The sequence below is a fragment of the Camelus bactrianus genome, chromosome X (assembly GCF_048773025.1).
Source record: "Camelus bactrianus isolate YW-2024 breed Bactrian camel chromosome X, ASM4877302v1, whole genome shotgun sequence".
NCBI lineage: Eukaryota > Metazoa > Chordata > Mammalia > Artiodactyla > Camelidae > Camelus > Camelus bactrianus.
Window position 1 is genome coordinate 35,365,156 of NC_133575.1, and position 21,634 is coordinate 35,386,789.

The following is a 21,634-nucleotide window of genomic DNA, read 5'->3' on the forward strand; positions in this document are numbered from 1 at the left end:
TAATAATTATATTGTTATCTAGAGTGTCGTTTTTACTTTTTTAATGCAATAAATTGTTTTCTTTTTAAGGTCATGGGCAACAGGTAATTAAATTTGCTGACATATTTTGTCAGTTTCTAGTCTCACTGCTATTTCTCACACCCCACTCCTTCCCTCTGGGGCTCACTTGTGTCCTCGCTGAAGTACATTCTTTAATAATTCTTACAGTGTAAAGTCTGTGACTGACTAATTTTTCTAGCATCTAGGTATGAAAATGTCCTTATTTTGTCCCCAGTTTTTTAAAATGACATTTTAATAGGAAATAAAGGTCCAGGTTGCAGTTATTTCCTGTCAATACCTTGAAGATACTACTCTATTATCTATTGATGCCACGAGGAATCTGCAATTTAGACTAATTGTTGTACCTTTGAAAGTAAGTTTTTACTCTCTTCAATAACCTTTTATATTTTCTCTGTATCATTGATGCTTTGCAATTTCACTTCAATGTATCTAGTTGCGGATTCTTTTATCCTGCTTGGTATTCAGCACTTTTGATCTAAAGACCCATGTCTTCAATTTTAGAAAATTATCAGCTTTTATATCTTGAAATAGTGTTTTGCTTCCATTTCTCCAACTCTCTTACTTTAGAATTCCTGTTTTCAATCCTCCATGTCTCTTAACTACCCTTTCATGTTTGTTTTTATATTTGTTTTTTGCTTTTGGGTTTTTTTGTTTGTTTATTGTTTTGGTGAGGGGTGGGGGAATTAGGTTTATTTATTTATTTTTAATGGAGTTACTGGGGATTGAACCCAGGACCTTGTGCATGCAAGGCACCCACTCTACCACTGAGCTATCCCCTTCCCCCTCATGTTTATTTTTAATCTTTTTTTCTCTGTGGGCTCTGTTTTAGGGGAGTTCATAGGGACTACTTTTCAATTCACAGAAGCTGTCCCTTTAACTGTGTCCAGTCTAGAGTTTATCCTATTGTTTTTTTTTAATTTTTCAATTGTATTTTTATTTTAAAATGCATAATTGATTCTTTTTCATATCTACCTATTCTTGTTTCTCTTCTGCTTATTTTTATTCATAATTCCATGCACTTGTGAATAAAAACTATTCTTTCATTATTCCCTTTGAACATTCTAATCTTGTTAGTTAAAAATCTTTGAGGGCTGTTTCATAAGTTATTATTGCCTGCAATAAATAAATAAAATATTGATTTATAGTTCATGTATCTTGGCCTTAGATTTTCATATGTGTTTTTGAAATTTTGACTGGTGAGGTCTTTTGAATGGCCAGTGGGTGGATCTCCTTTCTCCACTGTCTTTTTCCTATCCTCTCTAGAATTTCTTTTTTCTTTTTCTTTTTTTTTTTTTTTTTTTTTTTGAAAGGGTAGGTAATTAGGTTTTTATTTATTTATTTATAATGGAGGTACTGGGGATTGAACTCAGGACCTCATGCATGCTAAGCACGAGCTATGCCCTCAACCCCCTCCCCCAACCCTAGAATTTCTGATGAACCCTTCACTCCACTCCCAGGAAGCTGAGTTCAAAATCAGGTTTTATGATGGCTTTTCTGAAGTCTTGTCTGATAGTATCCAATGGATGACTTGATTTAGTTCCAGGTGCCGAGGCTGTATTGGTGTCCTCCCCCCTTACTAGATCTACAGCTTGCTAAAAGTCAGAGTCTCTATAAATTATTGGCAATAGCCTCCTCCACCCCCCTCAATCTTTTTACTAGATGAGAAAGTACCATCCCTCCACTGGCTTTAAGCAGAGCCCTGATGACTGTCTTCCTTCCTATACGGGTTCGATTTAGCTTCCTTTATCCTGCAGAACCACTATGAGCGTCCAGAATCCTGAGGCTTTATGACACCATCATTTTCTATCCCTGTTCATTTTCTGTCCAAGCAGTTGTTTACCTTGCTTTTAAGTCCAGCTATATTTTTTTTTCCTTTTTCACTTTTATGTCATGTTTGTTGATGCTATAAATTTAAACTAGAAAGAATGTATTGTGTGCTATCGTACCAGAAAGCCAATTCCATAACTTGTCACAAATTGTTCCTTTGTCTACCACCTCTCAGCACTGGTCTGTCTCCAAATCGTCAAAACTGCTCTGAAGCCACTTCCTTGTAAACGCTTTCTGGATATAATACACCTACACTATGGAAACTTCTCCGTTCTGCCTTTAACTGTATTATAATTAATTGTCTGTATATCTGTCCTCTTAACGGCCTGACCCACATGTCATAATTATTCTTGTACCTTCCAGAATCTAGCAGATTGTTTAGTGCAGGGTAGGTACTCAGTAAAAGTTGATTTTATTAAGCGGAATAGAATGGAGCAAAAGCCCCAAACACATTCAAGAGAACTGTATTTTAAACACTTACATCCAGCCTCTTAAAGCCTTTGTATCACTTTACTGTTCTTTGAATCTGAACTTTAATTAGAAAGGAAATGGAGAAGACAGATTCAGGAAATATTTCACAGACCGAGTCAATGGGACTTGCTGAGGTAATAGATGTGGTGGACGAAGAAGACACCAGAATTAATTGCAAGATTTCTAACACAGGTATGTAGACAGCTAGAGACAGTGTCGCCCAACACAATGAACACTGAGGAGAAAGCAGATGTATACGAAACATTAGTTTATGATGTATTGAGTTTGATAAACTTTTCAGACTTCACATGCATGCCTAAGATTGACATGGGGTGCTATGTTTATAATACATTTGAGAAAAATCTCTGGTCACAAAATTTTATCTGGAACTTAAATGGTGTCATATTTTGATAAAGTCATTGGAAATTATCCACAACAATTTAGGAAATGTAATAAATAAAAACATCTTGTGTAAAATTGTCATTCTCTCAGAGTTTGCATAATTTCTCTTGATGAGGCATATAACTGTTGAAGCATTTGCTTAATTGATAATTTGTGCATAATTTTCTAAACTTTGGAACATAATTATCATCACTTGTGTCTGAGTTAACACTGAAATGAAACACTTTGGTGAAACGTTTTAGACACTAACAAAGTTTTAAAGACAGCAAATAAGGAAGAAAGAGGAAATTTTTCATTAACATAAGAACAGCAGGCTTCTGTCAAACTCTGTACAACTTAGCATGTCTCAGGGTAAAATAAATTTGGACATAATCAGGGCATTAATCTAAAGCAAAATTGAATGCAATTTTAATGAGTTAAACCAAGATCAGAAGATTTTAGTTTTAATTCCAATTACCTATTTGAATGTGGACAAGTCATTTAAAATCTCCACACCTCAGTCCCTCAGTCTCCTTATCTTTCAAAGGAATTATCATTTAGGATTCTTCCAATCCTGCCAGTCTGTTATTCGTGGATTTGATCCTCATGCACGCCTCTTGTTTTTCAATTTCTCATTCATTAATACCCATCCTGCTTACCTCAGTCTGTTGGGAGAATTAAATGAACTAATGCATATACAGGAGTTTTGAAAAGTTAAAAATGCTTTGCAAATGTAAAGTATAATGATGTTATAAGATTAAAAATCATGCTGATGAAATTTATTTGAAATTGAACAAGACTCAATTGGCTACTAGCAGAACCTCACTTCACAAATGGTCAAAATGAGGCACAAAGTGGATATAATAAGACAGAGTGTTGGCACCGCTCTCGGGCCCTAGATCTCACCAGTTGGCTTAGGAAATTACATACTTTGATGGCTAGCTTCCATCTGATTACTAAATTATAGCACATGCATATTTATTTACATGTAAACTGTAAACAACTTTTCAACCCTAGAGGCCTCGTCTTCTTTGTCAAGATTTGATATATGATTGTGCCAAAACATTACGTTGATTTTAATTACAGCTGAAAGAGATCAGTGAGATGTTCTCTTGTTACAGATGAGAAAACCAAGGCCAAGCTATTTTAAGAATCTGCTCAAGGTCACACAGCTACCTAGTAACAGAGCTGTTTCCCTCTCGTGGTTTACATGGGCTAGGAAAATATGCCAATATAGATAAAATAGTCTGTATACTATGTTATTCTAAATCATTATATGTTTAATGATTACATATTTTGGACAAAAGTAAAACGTTCTCCTTCAGTATGAAACTGAGGGTGGTCATCAGTTAGATTCGTTAAACTGTAGCTTGCTCAATAACTAATAACCTGAAACCTGTCTTCACTGACTAAGCTCACTTTAATTATTTTTGCAAATTGCAAACCCTTCAAGCTTCAGATAGTAAAGATAATAGATCACAAAAGTCCTTAACCACTCCCTATAGATGTGTAGTAATGGTGCCTTACGTTGTTTTTCAGGAAATTGGAGTCAGCTTTTGTCCAGTACAGACCAGCTAAGACTGGCTGGGACCACTAATCCTCAAACCGGGCCTGAGCAAGTATCCAGTGAATGATCTTTTTATGTCAGAGAGCCAAAAACTCCGCCCTCAGAGCATGCTAAGACTGCCGCTTTCTGAACATGCATCCCGTGACACAGCATGTAACTCAGGTACACCTGCTCAGAATACTGATGACATCACCTTTTTCTTGCCTCCAATCATCTTCCCCCACACCTCAGGCTACCTTGCTTCCTAATCCCATAAATATCCCAAGCCCCTCACTTTGGGGAGGCAGATCTGAGACTTGTTCTCCTATTTCCTCGATGGCTGCCTCATAAGTAAACCCTTTCTCTGCTGCAAAGCTCAGTATCTCAGCCTTTGGCTGGCTGCGCCTCAGGCAAATAGACCTGGTTTGGTAATAAATACTGTGGACCTCCAGCTCCTACAGTCAAGAAAATATGCATTTCAATCTTGTTTTTCTATTTCCAAAATCTTCTACTTTCCTTTTTTAAAATCTAAATTATTTGAGTGGTAAGAAAGGGGATATTAAGTATTTATTTCACTCATATTCCTATAAAAACTAGTTGGGGAAATAAGTATATCTCAATCAAACTCTAGATCAAAAAACACAACAGGAATATAAAAAGGAATGTATTTATATATATAACTGAATCACTACGCTGTACACCAGAAACTAACATAACATTGTAAACCATCTATACGTCAATTTAAAAAAAAAACCTACAGAAAGCAGTCTACTTTTAAAGTCACTTTTTTTCTGAAAATTGTCTTCCTTTATAAGCTGAGCACACATTTATGAGTAGCTACGAAGCACAAGGCACTGTGTTAGATATTAAGGGAGACGAAGAAATACTCGTATCCTCAGATCCCTTTCACCAAATGAGTTTGCAATGTAAGTGTCACTAGAAGCGGAATGGCATCTTGCAATGCTGCAAATTTTCATTGCATTATAAATAACTTCCCATTAAAAATTTCCTATGAGGGGGAGGGTATATACCTCAAAGTGGTAGAGCACACGCTTAGCATGCACGAGGCCCTGGGTTCAATCTCCAGAACCTCAAAAAAAAAAAAAAAATCTCCAGAACTTCCTCTAAAAAAAATAAATAAATAAATAAATAAACAAACAAACCTAATTACCTCCCTCCCCCCCCAACACACAAAAAGTAAATAAATAAATAATTTCCTATGGAGTTGAATAAATAAATCATTTTGAGGTTATAAGCTTTAGATAGAAAATATATGAATACATATCTTAACATTTTATTCCAATTTCCAACATCATAATTTTAATTTTTTTAATTAATCAGGAAAATTCCTCTATGCATTTCTCAAAATTTATTTCTTTCAGGTCTGTATTTCATTATAAGTATTAGCAAGTAAATTGATTTATGAGCACCAATAATCTCACTGGATGAAAGACTTTTGTTTTTCTGCTTCATATCTACTTAAGTCCCTGGTCAAAATTTCCAGCCGCGTAGTTTGAGACATTTCTGTTAGTGAATCAGAATAAGCAATGCAGAAGTAGTCTGCATTAGCTAAGGGCCAACTTGTGTTAACCAAAGAAAGGAAGAGAGAAGAGGGGGAGGAGGGAGGAGGGGAAGAGGGGAGAAGGAAAGAAAAGGAGAAAGGGAGGAAGGGAAGGTTGAAAAAGAGGTACCATTCACGATAGCTATAAAGCTCATAAAATATCTACAACTCACCATGAGGCAGTTTTCTATAAAGAAAAGTATAAACTATGGAAGGACAGAAAAGAGGACCCAAACATATTAAGTTCTCTAAAGGAATGATTGTTTAGAGACAGAAAGTCCCACCGGATTAATTTATATATGTAAACATTCAAATACACAAAACCAGAATGGTGATTCCTCAAAAATTAAACACAGAATTACTTTACAACCCACTTCTGGGTACATACTCAAAAGAATTAAAAGCAGGGACTCAAACAGATTCTTGTACATCAATGTTTATAGCAGCACTATTCACAATAACCAAAAGGTAGAAAGGACCCAAATGTCCATCAACAGACAAATGAATAAAGAAAATATAATATATATATATATAATATACACACACATATATATACCATAGAATATTATTCAGCCTTAAAAATGAATGAAATTCTAATGCATGCTAAAACATGGTTGAACCTTGAGGACGTTATGCTGGGTGAAATAACCAAGAGACAAAAAGACAAATACTGTATGAGCCCACTTATGTGAGGTACCTACAGAAAGCAAATTTATTGAGATGCAAAGTGAAAGAGTTACCAGGGGCTAGGGTGGGTGTCATATGGAGTCATTGCTTAATGGGGACAGTTTCAGTTTGGGATGGTGAAAAAGGTCTGGAGATGAATAGCAGTGATGGCTGGCCAGCAATGTGAATGAACTTAATGCCATTGAAGTGTGCATTTAAAAACGTTTAAAATGGGCAGGAGGCCAGGGGCGAGGGTCACTGGGATGGGGGTGGGGCCGGGGCGCAGCAAGTGAGGCCTGGGTTGGGGGAAAAAATGGTCAATTTTGTTATGTACATTTTACCCCAATAATTAATTGATTGATAAAACATTAAAAAAATACACGAAACCAAAAGGTAAATTGCTCATGGACACACACACACATATCTACTTCAAGGTAATAGTTCATGGCCTGTGTTTTACCTTAAACCATCTTAAATATTCCCTCCAATTTTGGTAAAAAGTCTATGTGTCTATAAATGTCCAGTAAAGATCTAAAAGGAAACTTATTAATTGACACAACATTGTAAATTAATTATACCTCAATAAAAAATAATAAATAAAATAAAAATAAAAGGAAACTTATTATCAGTAGTTACCTCTGAGTAAGAGAATGGAATTGGGGGCAGGGAGCTACAGGGAGAATTTAAAGAATCACAAGACCAGGTTGTCTGCTCTGTTTCTGACCATTTGACTACAAATCCAAGGTTCCCACAACCCCCTCCTCGGGTTCAATTCATTAGCCTGAGGCTCACAGGACTCCGAGAAACATTTTACTTACTAAATTACAGGTTTATTGTAAAGGGCTACAGCTCAGGAGCATGTGTTTACCAAACTGGAAACCCTCCAAACCCCGTCCTTTTGGGTTTTCTAGGTTGGGAGGCTTCATTATATAAGCATAGTTGATTAAATCAATGGCTATTGGTGATTAGTTCGACCTCCAACTCCAATCTCCTCCCCAGAGGTGGTGGCGGGGAGGCTGAAAATTACAACCCTCTTATCACAAGGTTGGTTCCCCTGGCAACCAGCCCCCTTCCTCGGATTACATAGGGGCTTTCCAAAGGCCACTCATTAACATAAACTCAGGTGAGCTTTTATGAATAACAAAAGCCACCCATTACACCTTTATCGTTCTTATTTTTTAAGAAATTCCAAGGGTTTTAAGAGCTCCGTGCCAGAAATCAGGGATGGAGACCAAATACGTATTTCTTATCGTTAATCACAGCATCACAGCATGTTTGAAATTCTCCATAACAAAAAGTTTTTTTAAGGAAGAAAAAAATCTAAATATAAAAAACAAAACCACGAAATACTGGAAGTAAATAAAACAGTTGTTTAAATCTTGGAACACAAAACCCCCGAAGTTTCCAAGGAAAAGATTTACAGATTAAACAACGTTAACAGTTTTAAGTTTACATATGGCAAAAGCTCCTAAAAAGGAAATTGGAAAACAGGAACAAAAGATTAGGAGAAAATGTGTTTAACATATACAACAAAGAACAAAAACCCTGTTATTTTAAGAGTTCTTGCGGATTGTCAATAAAAGACTAGGGGAAAAAATGGGCAAGGGATATTAACTAGTAATTCAGAAAAGAAGGTATGTAAATGACCAATTCATATATGAAAATCGTTCTCTAATTTGGTAATAATCAGTGTAAAGAAAATTAAGAGAACAAGGTGCCATTTTTCCCTATTAAATTGGTGCAAATGGAAAAGGTTGATATTATACAGGATTGAGGAAGGTATGAAGGAATACGAATTGACACAGGCTTTTTGGTGGGTAATTGTGAAACTGAGGAGTAACAAAGAAAAGGGGGGCCTGAAATGGAGAAGGACCCTGAGGGGCCCTCCTAAGGACAAAAGCCTTTCGTCTCTCATGTCTTATTTGTAGGAGAAAGGTTTCAGCCTCTTAGACCTTCCCTGAGTTCCAAAGGGCAGATTCAAACAACTACTCATTCAGGGAGTGAGGGAATGAAGAAAGAAATAGTGCTGTATGAGGCCTGGGCCTGGTTCCTCCTCGGGGGATGTGCATTCCAATTTGATACACATCTCTGAGTTCTTGTGTAGGAGCTAAGGCCCCCACCTAGGCGGAACATGGTAATCTTAGGCTGAGCACCAGCATGTGGACCACAGACTGGTTGGAACCAGAAGGCTTATGATTGCGATTCCTGGAACAACTGTTACCTCACCAACCAATCAGAGGAAGGGCACACACCCTGCAGACCTTCCCCCAAATCTTGCCTATAAATACTCTTCCCCAAAAACCACTGAGGAGTTTGGTCCTTCTGAGCTTGAGCTGCTCTATTCTCCTTGCTTGGCCCTGCAATAAACCTTTCTCTGCTCCAAGCTTTGATGTTTAGATTTGGCCTCACGGTGAGTCAGGCACATGAACTTGGGTTCGACAAGAACTGGACTGTGATAATTAAAATATAAAGTATACATTCTTTTTGAATCAGCAATTTTACATCTAGAAATTTATCATACTGAGTTGTATGTAGGCACAAATATATATATATATATATATATATATATATATATATATAAGAGGATTTTCATTGCATCATTGTTGGTAATAATACATAATTGAAAATGTCTGTAAGGGAGGAAAAAATGTTTCCTCTATCCTACTGGATTTTTTTAAATTGAAGTATAGTCAGTTTACAATGTTGTGTCAATTTCTGGTGTACAGCATAATGGTTCAGTCATACATATACATACATATATTCGTTTCCATATTCTTTTTCATTATAGGTTACTACAAGACGTTGAATATAGCTCCCTGTGCTATATAGCAGAAGCTTGTTATCTATTTTATATATAGTAAGTATCTGCAGTTAGTATCTGCAAATCTCAAACTCCTAATTTATCTCTTCCCACTCCTCCCTCCTCATAACAATTAAGTTTGTTTTCTATGTCTGTGTCTGATTCTGTTTGTAAATAAGTTTATTTTTCTTTCTTTTTTTTTTTTAGATTCCACATATGAGTGATATCATATGGTATTTTTCTTTATTTTTCTGGCTTACTTCACATAGAATGACAATCTCCAGGTCCATCCATGTTGCTGCAACTGGCATTATTTTACTATTTTTTATGGCTGAATAATATTTCATTGTGTAAATGTATCACAACTTCTTTATCCAGTCATATGTCAGTGGACATTTAGGTTGTTTCCATGTCTTGGCTATTACTCTCCTAGATTCTTGAATGAGATCCCTCTGTAATAAAAAGATAGATTAACAGGAGAAAAACAAATTTAATTACAAATCTAAGTACAGGAGTATCACAAAGATATGAGACTCAATGAAATAACCAAAGGCAAGAAGTTTTCATACCTTTTAGACAAAGAAATAATACATTTGTGAAGAATTAACAAGACAGAGGGGTTAGGGAGAAGGGTAATATAATGGTGAAGAAGAAACAAGTTTTGTTTATATAGCCTTTAGCCCTAAATTCCCTGTCTCTGGTAATAAGGATGTGTTCTCCCCTTCTGGTACAGGGAGGGTACCTATCACATGGGAGATTTAGCTCCTACTTTCTTGGGGACAAAAGAGCATACTTCTTGTACCAGCTGTTTCTCAAGTACCTTTAATTCAAAATAATCAATATGGCAAAGTGGCACCTTTTAAAATGACATATTCTGAACCTCTGTACGTCTCAATGATCAGTCAGGGTGGTAATGGTTAAATAAAACATGGCGCTTCCATACTACAGAATACTACACAGCCTTTAAAAAGAATGAGAACCAATAAAAATAATAATAATAAATAAATAAATAAAAATGAGATCAACAAGAACAGATATCCAAGAGATACTGTCAAGTGAAAAAATTTGCAGACTAATACGTACAGTGTAATTATATGAATATCATTCCTCCTTAATTTCCCCAGCATTACTCATATATTACCCATCTGTAAACAAATGAATCTCTGCTCCTACCACTCATTCTGAAGAATCCTGGAGGAGGCTTCAAAACAATTCATCCTGGAGCATGCTGCGTTGAATTGCCCACACGAGAAGAATCTTTCTCAGAAATCAATGCCTGAAAATTGAAGTCTAACGGCAAGACTTCTGACTTGAAGTAGTTTTGTGTTCTCTGAACACACCACCTTAATCCATATGTCTGTATTTCTTGTCCAGCATTCCCACAGGCCCGTTGACATATTATTTTCTCTCTTCTGGGCAATGACTGTCTTATCTCTTTGTGTATCCAGAACAATTTCAGGTGTGACTCGAGGCGTCTGTTTTACCTTAGACCATCTTCAATATTCCCTCTAATTTTTGGTAAAAATCGACGTGTGTAAATGCCCAGGAAAAGATCTGAAAGGAAACACATCATATTATTCTTAGCAGTTACCTCTGAGTAAAGGACCAGGCTTGATGGGTGAGTGAAAGGGGGAATTTCACTTTTTACTCTATAAACTTCTATATTATTGGATTTAAAATTAAATAAGCCTGGATTTATATAAATGAAATATAACACATATAAAATTTTATACTGCATCAACAATTTAAATCAATCAAATAACTTGCCTGAAGTTTTCTGTAGGATCCAGACTCTGCTACTTAGGACCTCAGGCAAGTCTTCCTTCTTCTCAAAAGCCATTGTTCTACCATAGACACTTCCATAAAATTATCTATATTACTTCAGATGAATGAGGCAAGTGACAGAAAATTCTGACTCAAGATGCTTAAACAGTAAGAGAGTTTATTATCCCACATAACAAGAAGTCTAGAGGTAGGCAGGTTCTGGGGCTGGTTGAGAAAGAATCATGACAACATCAAGAAGGACCCAAGCTCTTTCCACCTCTCCACTCTGCCATCTCCAGGATATTGGCTTTGCCCTAGGGCTGCCTTCTCACATGGCTGCAAAATGGCTGCCAACATCTGGGTATTACATCCAGAAATGATTTATGGGGGAAGAAAAGTGGTCTCTAGTACTATTGTCTCTTCCCTAGGAGCCACAAAACCTTTCCTGGGAATCCCTAAGTTGGCTTCCCCTAGTGTATCAATCATCTGCCAAAATTTGGTAAAACCAGCTTTATTCATTTATCTATTTTTAGAGGAGGTACTGGGGATTGAACCCAGGACCTCATGCATGCTAAGCATGTGCTCTACCAGTTGAGCTATACCCTCACCCCTAATCACTTTTGATGCTGTCTGTTCTTCATCCTGCAGCTGCTATTTTTCCCCCATTCCATATTATCATCTCTTACTAAAACCATTGCATTAGTCTCTTTTAAAAAGATATAATTTTTCTAATTATAAAACTGTTGCATATCTACTATATACATTTTGGGGAAATCCAGAAAATAAAAAGCACCTGCAATAACACTACTCAGAGATAACGACTGTGGACATTTCTGTGTATATTCTTCTTTGCTTTTCTCTATTCATGAATCCATATACAGAGATAAAAGATTTTACTTAGGTTTATAAATTGAGCTCCAACTCTTTCATAGTATTTTCTAATAATGAAATAGTATGAAATTTCTCCATGACCATAAATATTCTTCTAGGTAATCATTTTAAGAGCTGCATTATATTTTCTTATCAAGGTTTCATAATCTAGTTAAACAAACCCTTATTCTTAGATTAGGTTTTCTCCAGTTTTTTTATATTGTGAATAATGCTTAGAATGAACATATTGGTAGGTAAATCTCTGCACACATTTGTGAGGATTTCCTTAGAATAAATAAATAAATTACCAGCAGAGAAATTGCTAGTTCAAAGCACATGTGCATTTTTCCCCATTCATTTTTATTATGAGATACTTCAAGCAATCCTAAAGTCTGCTGGATATGATGATAAATACCTGGGTACCCAGCATCCAGTTTGTCAGACCTTAAGGTTTTGCCATATTTGCTTCAGATCTATTTTCTTAAGGAAAGAAAATATTAAGACATATTGAAACACCCTATGTAGCACACCCAGATCCAATTCTTTCCCTGGAGGAACAACTGTCCTCAATTTGGTGTTTTTCAGTCCCATCTGGGTTTTTAACATATATCTATCTATCTGTCTATCTATTCATTTATAGGTATATGCATGTGTAAACAATGTATGGTACTGCTCTACTTGTTTTTAAAGTTCGTGCTTCACATTTTGTTCCATAACTTGCTCTTTTTGTACAGTTTTATACTTTTGAGGCTTATCCAGGTTTACACATGTATCCCCTCGTTCATTTGTTTTCCTAGCTGTTTGTATGGTACCTATTACATGACTATGCGATCAAATTTTCATTTTCTTCTTTATAGACATTTATATTGTCTCCTTTTTTCACTGTTAGAAACAACATTGCAATAAATATTCTTGGAAATATCTTCTTGCCTATATGAGCACGAGTTTCCAGCTGGGCTGGAATTGCTGGGGGCAGAGACAATGTGCGTCTTCAGCTTTACTGGACTGGTCTCCAAATTGGTGGCACCACATCACCCTGCCACCTGTACTGTAAGAGTTTTCTTTGTTCTACCTCCTCACCGCCACTTGGTTTGGCCAATGTTTCGATCCCCCTTCTCCAACCCCAGCCATGTAGGAGAGTAGTCATTTCTCTGAATTCTGTCACCACGAAGTGTTATCAGTTTTTCATCTTTGCTAATTTTAGGCCAAAAAAAAAAAAAAAAACCCCACAAGATATTTGATGATGTCTAAATACATTTTGATTCATTTTTTTCAAATTATAAAAATCACAAGTTGTTTTAGAAAATTTGAAAATATAGATATGCCAAAAAAGAAAGAATAATCCCCTTTAATCCCTCTGCTGAAATATAGTATCAAATATCTGACATTTGTTGAATGTTTTACTCTACATATACCTAGGGTGGCTTTTGATACCTAATATTTCCACAAACAGGATTTACTAATGGGTATTTAATATACATGTTATATATATATATATATACACATACATACATGTACATATATATGATGCATATACGTATGTATTTCACCTAAAAAGTACTACTTTTTTATAAGCTTGTTGTTTTCACCAAACAAGTAAGTCACAATCATTTTCTCATATCATCTCTATCTATTCTGGACTGAAGAGTGTTATTTTTATTTTTATTTATTTATTTATTTGTCATTGAAAGTACTGGGGATCGAACCCAGGATCTGGTGCTTGCTAAGCATGCGCTCTACCACTGAGCTATACCCTCCACCCCCAAGAGTGTTATTTAAAGACTTCCACGTTTATAGCCATCTGTCTCCCTTCACCACCCAGACACCAAAGACCAAACTGAACCCAGCAACAAGTCCTAGGAAGCTGGCTTGCTGCTGGTTGTATAGTGGTACAACTAACTCAGCCCTACGTGGAAATGTAATTAACATATGAGAACTCTTCAGTACTCAGGGAGGCCAACTCCCACCTCTGCCTTAGAGCCTTCTGCTGGGGACCGCCTACCCTATCTGCCCATCAGAAAACATAACAGGCAACTCCTTTTAGCTGCTGGCTCTCCTGCACCCTCATCCCACATGCTTACGTTTTCTCACCACCACTACCCTTCATTGTAAACGTATTACCTGTATCCTCAGCCTCTTGCCTTCATGGTCCACCCCCTAAAACAGCAAACTCTCCAGACACTGATGCATAGGAAGTTTGATATTCAATTCTCTTATGTGGCCTGGCCCATGTGGACACTTGAGGAGGTGAACTATATTTGGATTTGATTCAGCTTCCACGGCAGAAAAGACTGCAATGGATGTACCACTGCTCGTCTAGACTATTGCAATAGCTCTCACTCCCTCAAGCGTTGTCTTTCTCCCCACTGCGCCTTCTGCTCCACAAATCCACCCACAAAGCTGTAAGTGAGCTTCCTAAAAATTAATTCTGTTATGCCATTTCTCTGCACAAAATACTCCAGTGTGCTGCCCTGTACTACAGGATCAAGCCCAAGTGCCTGCTGCAAGGCCCTCTGGGATCTCTGCTGCTGCTGCCATTCCACCTACCACTCCTGCCTCACTCCGTCTGCTCTAGTAATTCTGAGTTGTTCTCTGCCCTCCTGACGCCATTTCCCACTCTTGTGCCTTTGCATATACTTCCTTTCCTGTCTAGAATGTCTCCCCTTCTTGTTTGCCTGGAAAACTCCTATTCATCCTTCAAAGTCCTATTCCAAAGATACTCCCACCAACTCAAAGTGCCACCCTACGTATTCCTCATTCATTACAAAGAGGAAAAGTTACCTTTACAATGTAGAAGCCGAGCTAATGCCACCTTAACCAGGGGGTCAAAATTATCATCATCATTAATGGGACAAACAGATATCACATGCCCCCAGGGAGATGTACTGAGAATGACACATTGTGGTACTGTTCTTGCCAAAAATATTTCCCCTGAACCTAATCCCAAAGGAATGCTCAAACACTTCCAAATTGAAAGAAGGTCTGCAAAACTGGCCCGAACTCTTCACAAACGTCAATGCCTAGGAAAGACGAAAGCAAAACCAAAGGCTCAGAAACGGTTCCAAATTAAAAGATGCAAAAGAAGCGTAATAATAAATGCGATGTGTAATCCTTGATTCCATCCTGGATCAAAGGGGGAAAAAAACAGCTACAAATAACATTATTGGGAGGACTGGTGAGTTTTGAATATGGAGTATATATTAGATAATAATGTCGGGTCAATGTTAAATTTCCTGAGTACGGTCACTGTATTGTAGCTGTGTAGGACAGTGTCCTTGTTCTTAGGACATTCAGAAAGGGCTAGAGTGTTGCTATATCTGCAGTTAACAATGGCTCATCAAAAAGAAGCAAACAGATAAATATGTGTGTTCGTATATCTAAACGGAGAGAAAAGGGAAATGTGATGAAGTCTTAACAATAGGAGAGTCATAGGTGAAGGGGAAACAGGTGCTCATTATTCTGGTCCTGCTGCTTTTCTGTAGGTTAGAAATTTTTCAAAACAAACACTTGGACAGAATAAACAATAAAAAAAAAAATGAACAAAAAGCTTTGTTCCAGGTCATGTTTTCTGTGAAGCCTTTCATGACATCCTCCGTATCGCCCCCAGTCCCCAAAGACACACACATAACACAATGAATCACCCTCTCTTCTGGACTCTTTCATGGTGATCTAGCTCTCTGACCAAACTATAAGCTCTTTGATATCCAGGCCTGGGTGTGTTGTGCTGGGTCTACACAATGCTAGGACTGTACCTGACACAGATTGGATGCTCAGCTGATGTTTTTAAATTAAAAATTTTTTTATTTATTTTTCTTGTCTCTATTATTATTATTTTTTGCGCTGGGGGTGGTGATTATGTTTGTTTATTTATTTATTTTTTAAATAGAGGAACTGGGGAATTGAACCCAATACCTTATGCATGCTAAGAGCACATTCTACCACTGAGCTATACCCTTCCACCCTATTATTAATTTTTTTTTTTAAATTGAAGTATAGTCAGTTACAATGTGTCAGTTTCTGGTGCACAGCATCATGTTTCAGTCATACGTATATTCCTTTTGATATTCTTTTTCATTATTGGTTACTACAAGATATTGAATACAGTTCCCTGTGCTCTATCAGCTGAATTTTTTTTTTTTTTTTAATTAGTAAAGCTGATTCTTGAGGCTTGGAAAGGATTCAGTAAGCAGGCAGGATCGAGCAAGTTTTCTTAAGCGAGAGGAATGGCTGGAGCAAAAGTAAGGTATTTTGCAGTTACCAAGAACATTCGATTGGTTTGGTCAGAGCTGCAGATATTTATATAAGTGGAAATGCCTAGCACACAACAGATTCTTAATAAAAATTTGGTGAGTCAATGAATGAATGAGATTGGAAAGGCAGGCTTGGAACAGAGAGGAAAGGGCCCTGGCCGCTGACTTGAGAAATCTGAACGTTAACTAGTTCCTGACACCCAGGGTCTTTTCCCAGTGGCAGGAAGAGAGTGTGTTCCTGAGCAAGTCTCTTACATATTTTTTTTCCCTCAGTAAAAAGGAAAAGTAGAGATAAGTGGAAGTCTGAAAGTGACCCATTTCCAAACTCAGGAGGAGGAAACATCTTCTCCTCACCCATCCAGGAAAAGCTCTACAGTGGAGTTTTAAGACATCCAACATCCCTCAGATGAAAGGGCATTACAGGCTGTTGGCTGGAAAAAGAAATAAATGAATCTGTTTAATACGAGCCACGCTTGTCTTTGAGAAGAGTGTACAGAATTATTTGGGTTAATTTTACTACATTTTTAGAGTTTAAGGAGCACATCTTTGCACACAACCCAAAATGATAAGGAGTGAGGGGGAAGTAACAAATCTCTCAGCTGCACTGTGAAAGAATTTGTTAGTTTTAGGTTATAGTTGTTTTGAATCTTCAGTCAAATTCTACAAAAATCTTAGCTGAAAGGAAATGCAAATCTCAGGGAGCAATTAAAACAATCTACTTCGGGCCCAATTATGATAGAGTATTGACTTGTTTCAGTATTTTGAACATGCCTGGGAAGAGACCATGGGTGGTGGTCAAAATGACTTGTAGTTTACAAAGCACAGGGGCTTTCTTTTTGGAGAAAGTAGACAAGATCATTGGAGCTGTTCTTTCAGGTAATAAAGTAGAATTAAGTGATAAATCATCTGGGCCGTATGCACAAATGGATAGTGACACAGCTAAATTAGTCACAACTGTTCATCACAGGCCAACTACATGAGAGATAAAGGGCCATATATCAGCAATGTTCCCGTATAAACAGTTCTGATGTGTCTGCAAGCAGAAGCGTGATAATATGGCTACAATCAACACAGAAGTATCACGCGGGCTCGCCAAGCCCAGCCAAACCCCTATCTCCCTGAAGTTTTATAGAGATTAGCATATCACGTGAGCCAAACGCTGCGCCGCAATTTAAAATACGATACTGTTACTTTATACAAAAAGTGTAAGCCCTGTTCTTGAACACCAATAAAATAGAAGCATTCTTAGATATTGTGTTCAGTGTGGCCTAATAATTGAAGCATAAAATAGATATCTGGTAACAGAACATTTTAAAACATCAAGACAGATAAGAATTTGGGCTTGGAACATAAATGTCTATGAGGAAAGATAAAAAGAAGAGAGATCTGGGGTTTCTCTGAAGACCCAGCTCTGCGGCCAAGTCCTTCCTGTAGCAAGCTGCCATTGCCATGGAAACCAGTGGGAAGGGCAGTGGGAGATTGTGATGCCTGCGCGGGGGGTTTGGGAGGGGTTTGAGGGGTGGGAGGGAGGGAGGGGGCGAGGGTGGAGAGGAGATGGAGACCAGTGACCGGTGTACTGTCCCCCCAAACCCTCTCCAGAGACTTCATGGAGCTGCAGCTTCCTGAACTCACTCCCGGGAGCACTGCCACCAAGCAGCCCGCCAGAGACACCGCTGTCCCGCCACCTTGATGACAACACCTCCGTGTCCCCTCCTGGCCCAGGCTGTCGGGCAGCCCTCGATCCATGACCTCTCCCAGATAACCAGCAGTCTATACATCAGCAGTGGTGTGGCAGCCAATAACAAACTCATGCTGTCTACCAACCACATCACCACAGTCATCAATGTGTCGGTGGAGGTGGCCAACACGTTCTTCGAAGACATCCAGTACGTACACGTGCCCGTTGAGGATGCTCCCAGCTCCCAGCTCTACGACTTTTTTGACCCCATCGCAGACCACATCCACAGCGTGGAAATGAAGCACGGCCGAACGCTGCTGCACTGCGCCGCCGGGGTGAGCCGCTCTGCCGCTCTCTGCCTCGCCTACCTCATGAAGTACCACTTCATGTCTCTGCTGGACGCCCACACGTGGACCAAGTCGTGCCGCCCCATCATCCGGCCTAATAATGGCTTTTGGGAACAGCTTATCCATTATGAATTCAAGCTGTTCAGTAAGAACACCGTTCACATGGTCAATTCCCCGGTGGGTATGATTCCGGACATCTACCAGAAAGAGGTCCGTTTGATGATGCCGATGGGAGCCATCCCGGCCAATCCCTGACATCTGCTGCAAATCCTCCACCAGCCTTGAACTGAACGTTGAACTTATGTTGGTAAAGAAACTAGAAACCACCTTTTAGAAGGGCAAGCGAAAAGGAGGGAGGGGGGAGGCGGGGGTCTTTTAGCTTAGTTATGCCTTATCTTTAAAGAATAAAATGCATTAAATGTAACTTGGTGATAATGTTTCTTATCCTGTGGGGGGCAGGGCATGGCTGCTGGGGCCTGGCCAGAGAGGAGGGTGGGGAAGGTGGTGCCCAGCTTAGATGGATCTGCACCCTGTGACCTGCCAGAGGCTGACCCGGGAGTGAGTCTGTGCCCCCCACCCCCACCATCGCACCTGCTTCTTCGCAACCCAAAGCCAGAATCTTCTTTGACACCCTGTGCTTCTTACAGTAAGTGCCAACCTACTGGGTAGGTGGCCTTCTTGGGGTTCTCTGGGAGTCCTGGAGGAGCCTCAGGCCACCCCTGCCCCCACCTTCAACCACAGAGACCCAATTCTGGTTTTCTAGATTATATTTACATATAAAATAGTTTTCAAAAAACCCATTCCACTATATAAAGTTGAAAAACATATTTTCTAGTGCTGTACTATATGGCAGGGTCTCAAGGTGCCCTGGGCAACCCCTCACCAGCCTTTGTGAGAAAGGAACATTAATCCCCTCCTCCAGGGATGCTAAGAGAGAGAGCCCACCCAGCACCAGGCCTCAGTTCCTCTCATGGGCCTTGGTGTGGTAGGCTGGAGCTGCTGGCCAGCACTCGGCTCTGCCACCTCCTCCCGTTATGACTGGGGGCCTCTCAGAGCCTTGGTTTCCTCACCCGTCTCTCCTAGGGTTGCTGAGAGGATTAGATTCCTTAGCATGGGACCTAGCACGCCAATGGTTTCCTGCTTAGAGGAAAGGGCTGCTCTTGCTACTAAGGATGCTCTTTGGCCCTCCTGGTTGGGGATCAGTACATTCATCCTCACAGTGGCATTTCCCCCATCTGTGCACCGCCCTTTGTGTCCATGAAGTGATCTTCCCCAAAAAATCATCTTGTCTGTAAAAACAAATTGTTTAAAGTTCTTTCGGACCCTACCTCAGAGGAGAGATTTAGAGTCTTTTCAGAGTTCCTATTGTGTCATTGTACATAATCCATGTGTAAGCAAGAAGCAAGAGGCACCATTCCAGTCCCTCGCTTCAGCTTCCCCCCAAAGGGTTTGTTTAGAATCACTTCCCTCTGTACACATCTGTTTTCAAATTTTCCTCTTCTTATAAGAACACCAGTCATATTAGGGGCTCATTCTACTCCAGTATGATTTTTCTTTTTCTTTTTCTTTTTTTTATTGAAGTGTAGTTGATTTACAATGTTTCAGGTGTATAGCAAAGTAATTCATATATAGGTATGTGTGTACATATGTATATTCTTTTTCAAAAGATTCCTTTCCATTATAACAAGATTTTAAATATAGTTCCCTGTGCTATACAGTCAGTCCTTGTTTATCTATTTTATATATAGTAGTGTGTGTATGTTAATCCCAAGCTCCTAGTTTATCTCTACCCTGCTTTCCCTTTTGGTAACCATAAGTATGTTTTCTACGTCTGTGAATCTAGTTCTGTTTTGTAAGTATGTTTATTTGTATCATTTCTTTAGAGTCCACATACAAGTGATATGATATTTGTCCTTCTCTGACTGATATCACTTAGTATGATCATCTCTAGGTCCACTCATATTGCTGCAAATGGCATTTCATTCATTTTTATGGCTGAGTAATACTCCATTATATATATATGTATATATATATATATATCTATCTTCTTTTTTAACATTTTTTATTGATTTATAATCGTTTTACAATGTTGTGTCAAATTCCAGTGTAGAACAAAATTTTTTATATGTATCTTCTTTATACCACAGCATTTAGGTTGCTTCCGTGTCTTGGTTGTTATAAATAGTGCTGCTATGAACATTGAGGTGCATGTATCTTTTTATATTAGAGTTTTTGTCTTTTCCGGATATGTGCCCAAGAGTGGGACTGCTAGATGGATCATATGGTAACTCTATTTTTAGTTTTTTAAGGAACCGCCATACAGTATGACTTCATCTTAACTAATTCCATCTGCATCAACCCTATTTCCAAATAAGGTCACGTTCTGAGGTTTGGGGGGGTTAGGACTTCAACATATTTGGGGAAGAAGATACAATTCGGCCCATAACAGGACTGTCTCCAGTTTTGGGGGAGTATGCATAAAGTGATATAACCCACACAGACACACACACAGAGAAGAAAAGGATCACGTCACTTGGAAAAAGAGAAGTGTCACAGTGTAAAAGTAAAATATGAGTTACAGTGAACAATAATAATGACCATGTATTCGGAAGCTATTATATGCCAAGAACAGTACTGGCCACTTTACAACAGTGTCTCAAGTCTTTTCAAAGGCTTTTCAAAGTAGTTACTGTCCTTATCATACAAATGAGAAAACAGGTTCCAAGAGGTTAAGGAATTTGCCCAAGGCAGCACACAAGTGTGAAGAGATGGCATGCAGACGGGCTCTCTTCTCCTGCATTTCTTTTGAGATCAAGGTAAGTAGATTGAAAAAAAGGATATTTTTGAGCCATTCCCTTGATTCCCAAAGAGTACGCATACAAATCACCTGGGGAGTTTTTATTATACAGATACCTGGGCCTCACCATCACAAATTTAGATTCAGTAGGCAATAGGTAAGGTCCAGGAAACGGCATTTTTTTTTAATTGAATTACAGTGTGTCAATTACAATGTGTCAATCTCTGGTGTACAGCACAATTTCCCAGTCATGCATATACATACATATATTCGTTCTCATGTTTTTTTCCATTAAAGGTTATTACATGATATTGAACATAGTTCCTTGTGCTATACAAAAGAAACTTTTCAAAAAATCTATTTTTATATATAGTGGCTAACATTTGTAAATCTCAAACTCCCAAATTTATCCCCTCCCACCCCATTTCCCTGGTAACCATAAGATTAAAGATTGTTTACTAAGTCTGCAAGTCTGTTTCTGTTTTGTAGATGAGTTCATAGTGTCTTTTTTTTTTTTTTTAGATTCCACTTATGAGTGATATCATATGGTGTTTTGCTTTTTTTCTGTCTTTCTGGCTTACTTCACTTATAAAGACGATCTCTGGGTCCATCCATG

General features: G+C 38.4%; 1 protein-coding gene and 1 non-coding gene across 2 annotated transcripts; one reads left to right on the forward strand and one right to left on the reverse strand.

Moving 5' to 3' along the window:
• Positions 1 to 767: 767 nt before the first annotated feature.
• On the reverse strand, positions 768 to 836 carry TRNAA-UGC (transfer RNA alanine (anticodon UGC)). The gene has a single exon. It is a non-coding gene; the product is annotated as a tRNA-Ala (tRNA).
• Positions 837 to 17,705: 16,869 nt separating this feature from the next.
• On the forward strand, positions 17,706 to 18,496 carry DUSP21 (dual specificity phosphatase 21). Its single transcript, XM_010968165.3, has one exon. The coding sequence runs from the start codon at positions 17,886 to 17,888 to the stop codon at positions 18,474 to 18,476; it is 591 nt and encodes a 196-aa protein (XP_010966467.2). The 5' UTR covers positions 17,706 to 17,885; the 3' UTR covers positions 18,477 to 18,496.
• Positions 18,497 to 21,634: the final 3,138 nt, after the last annotated feature.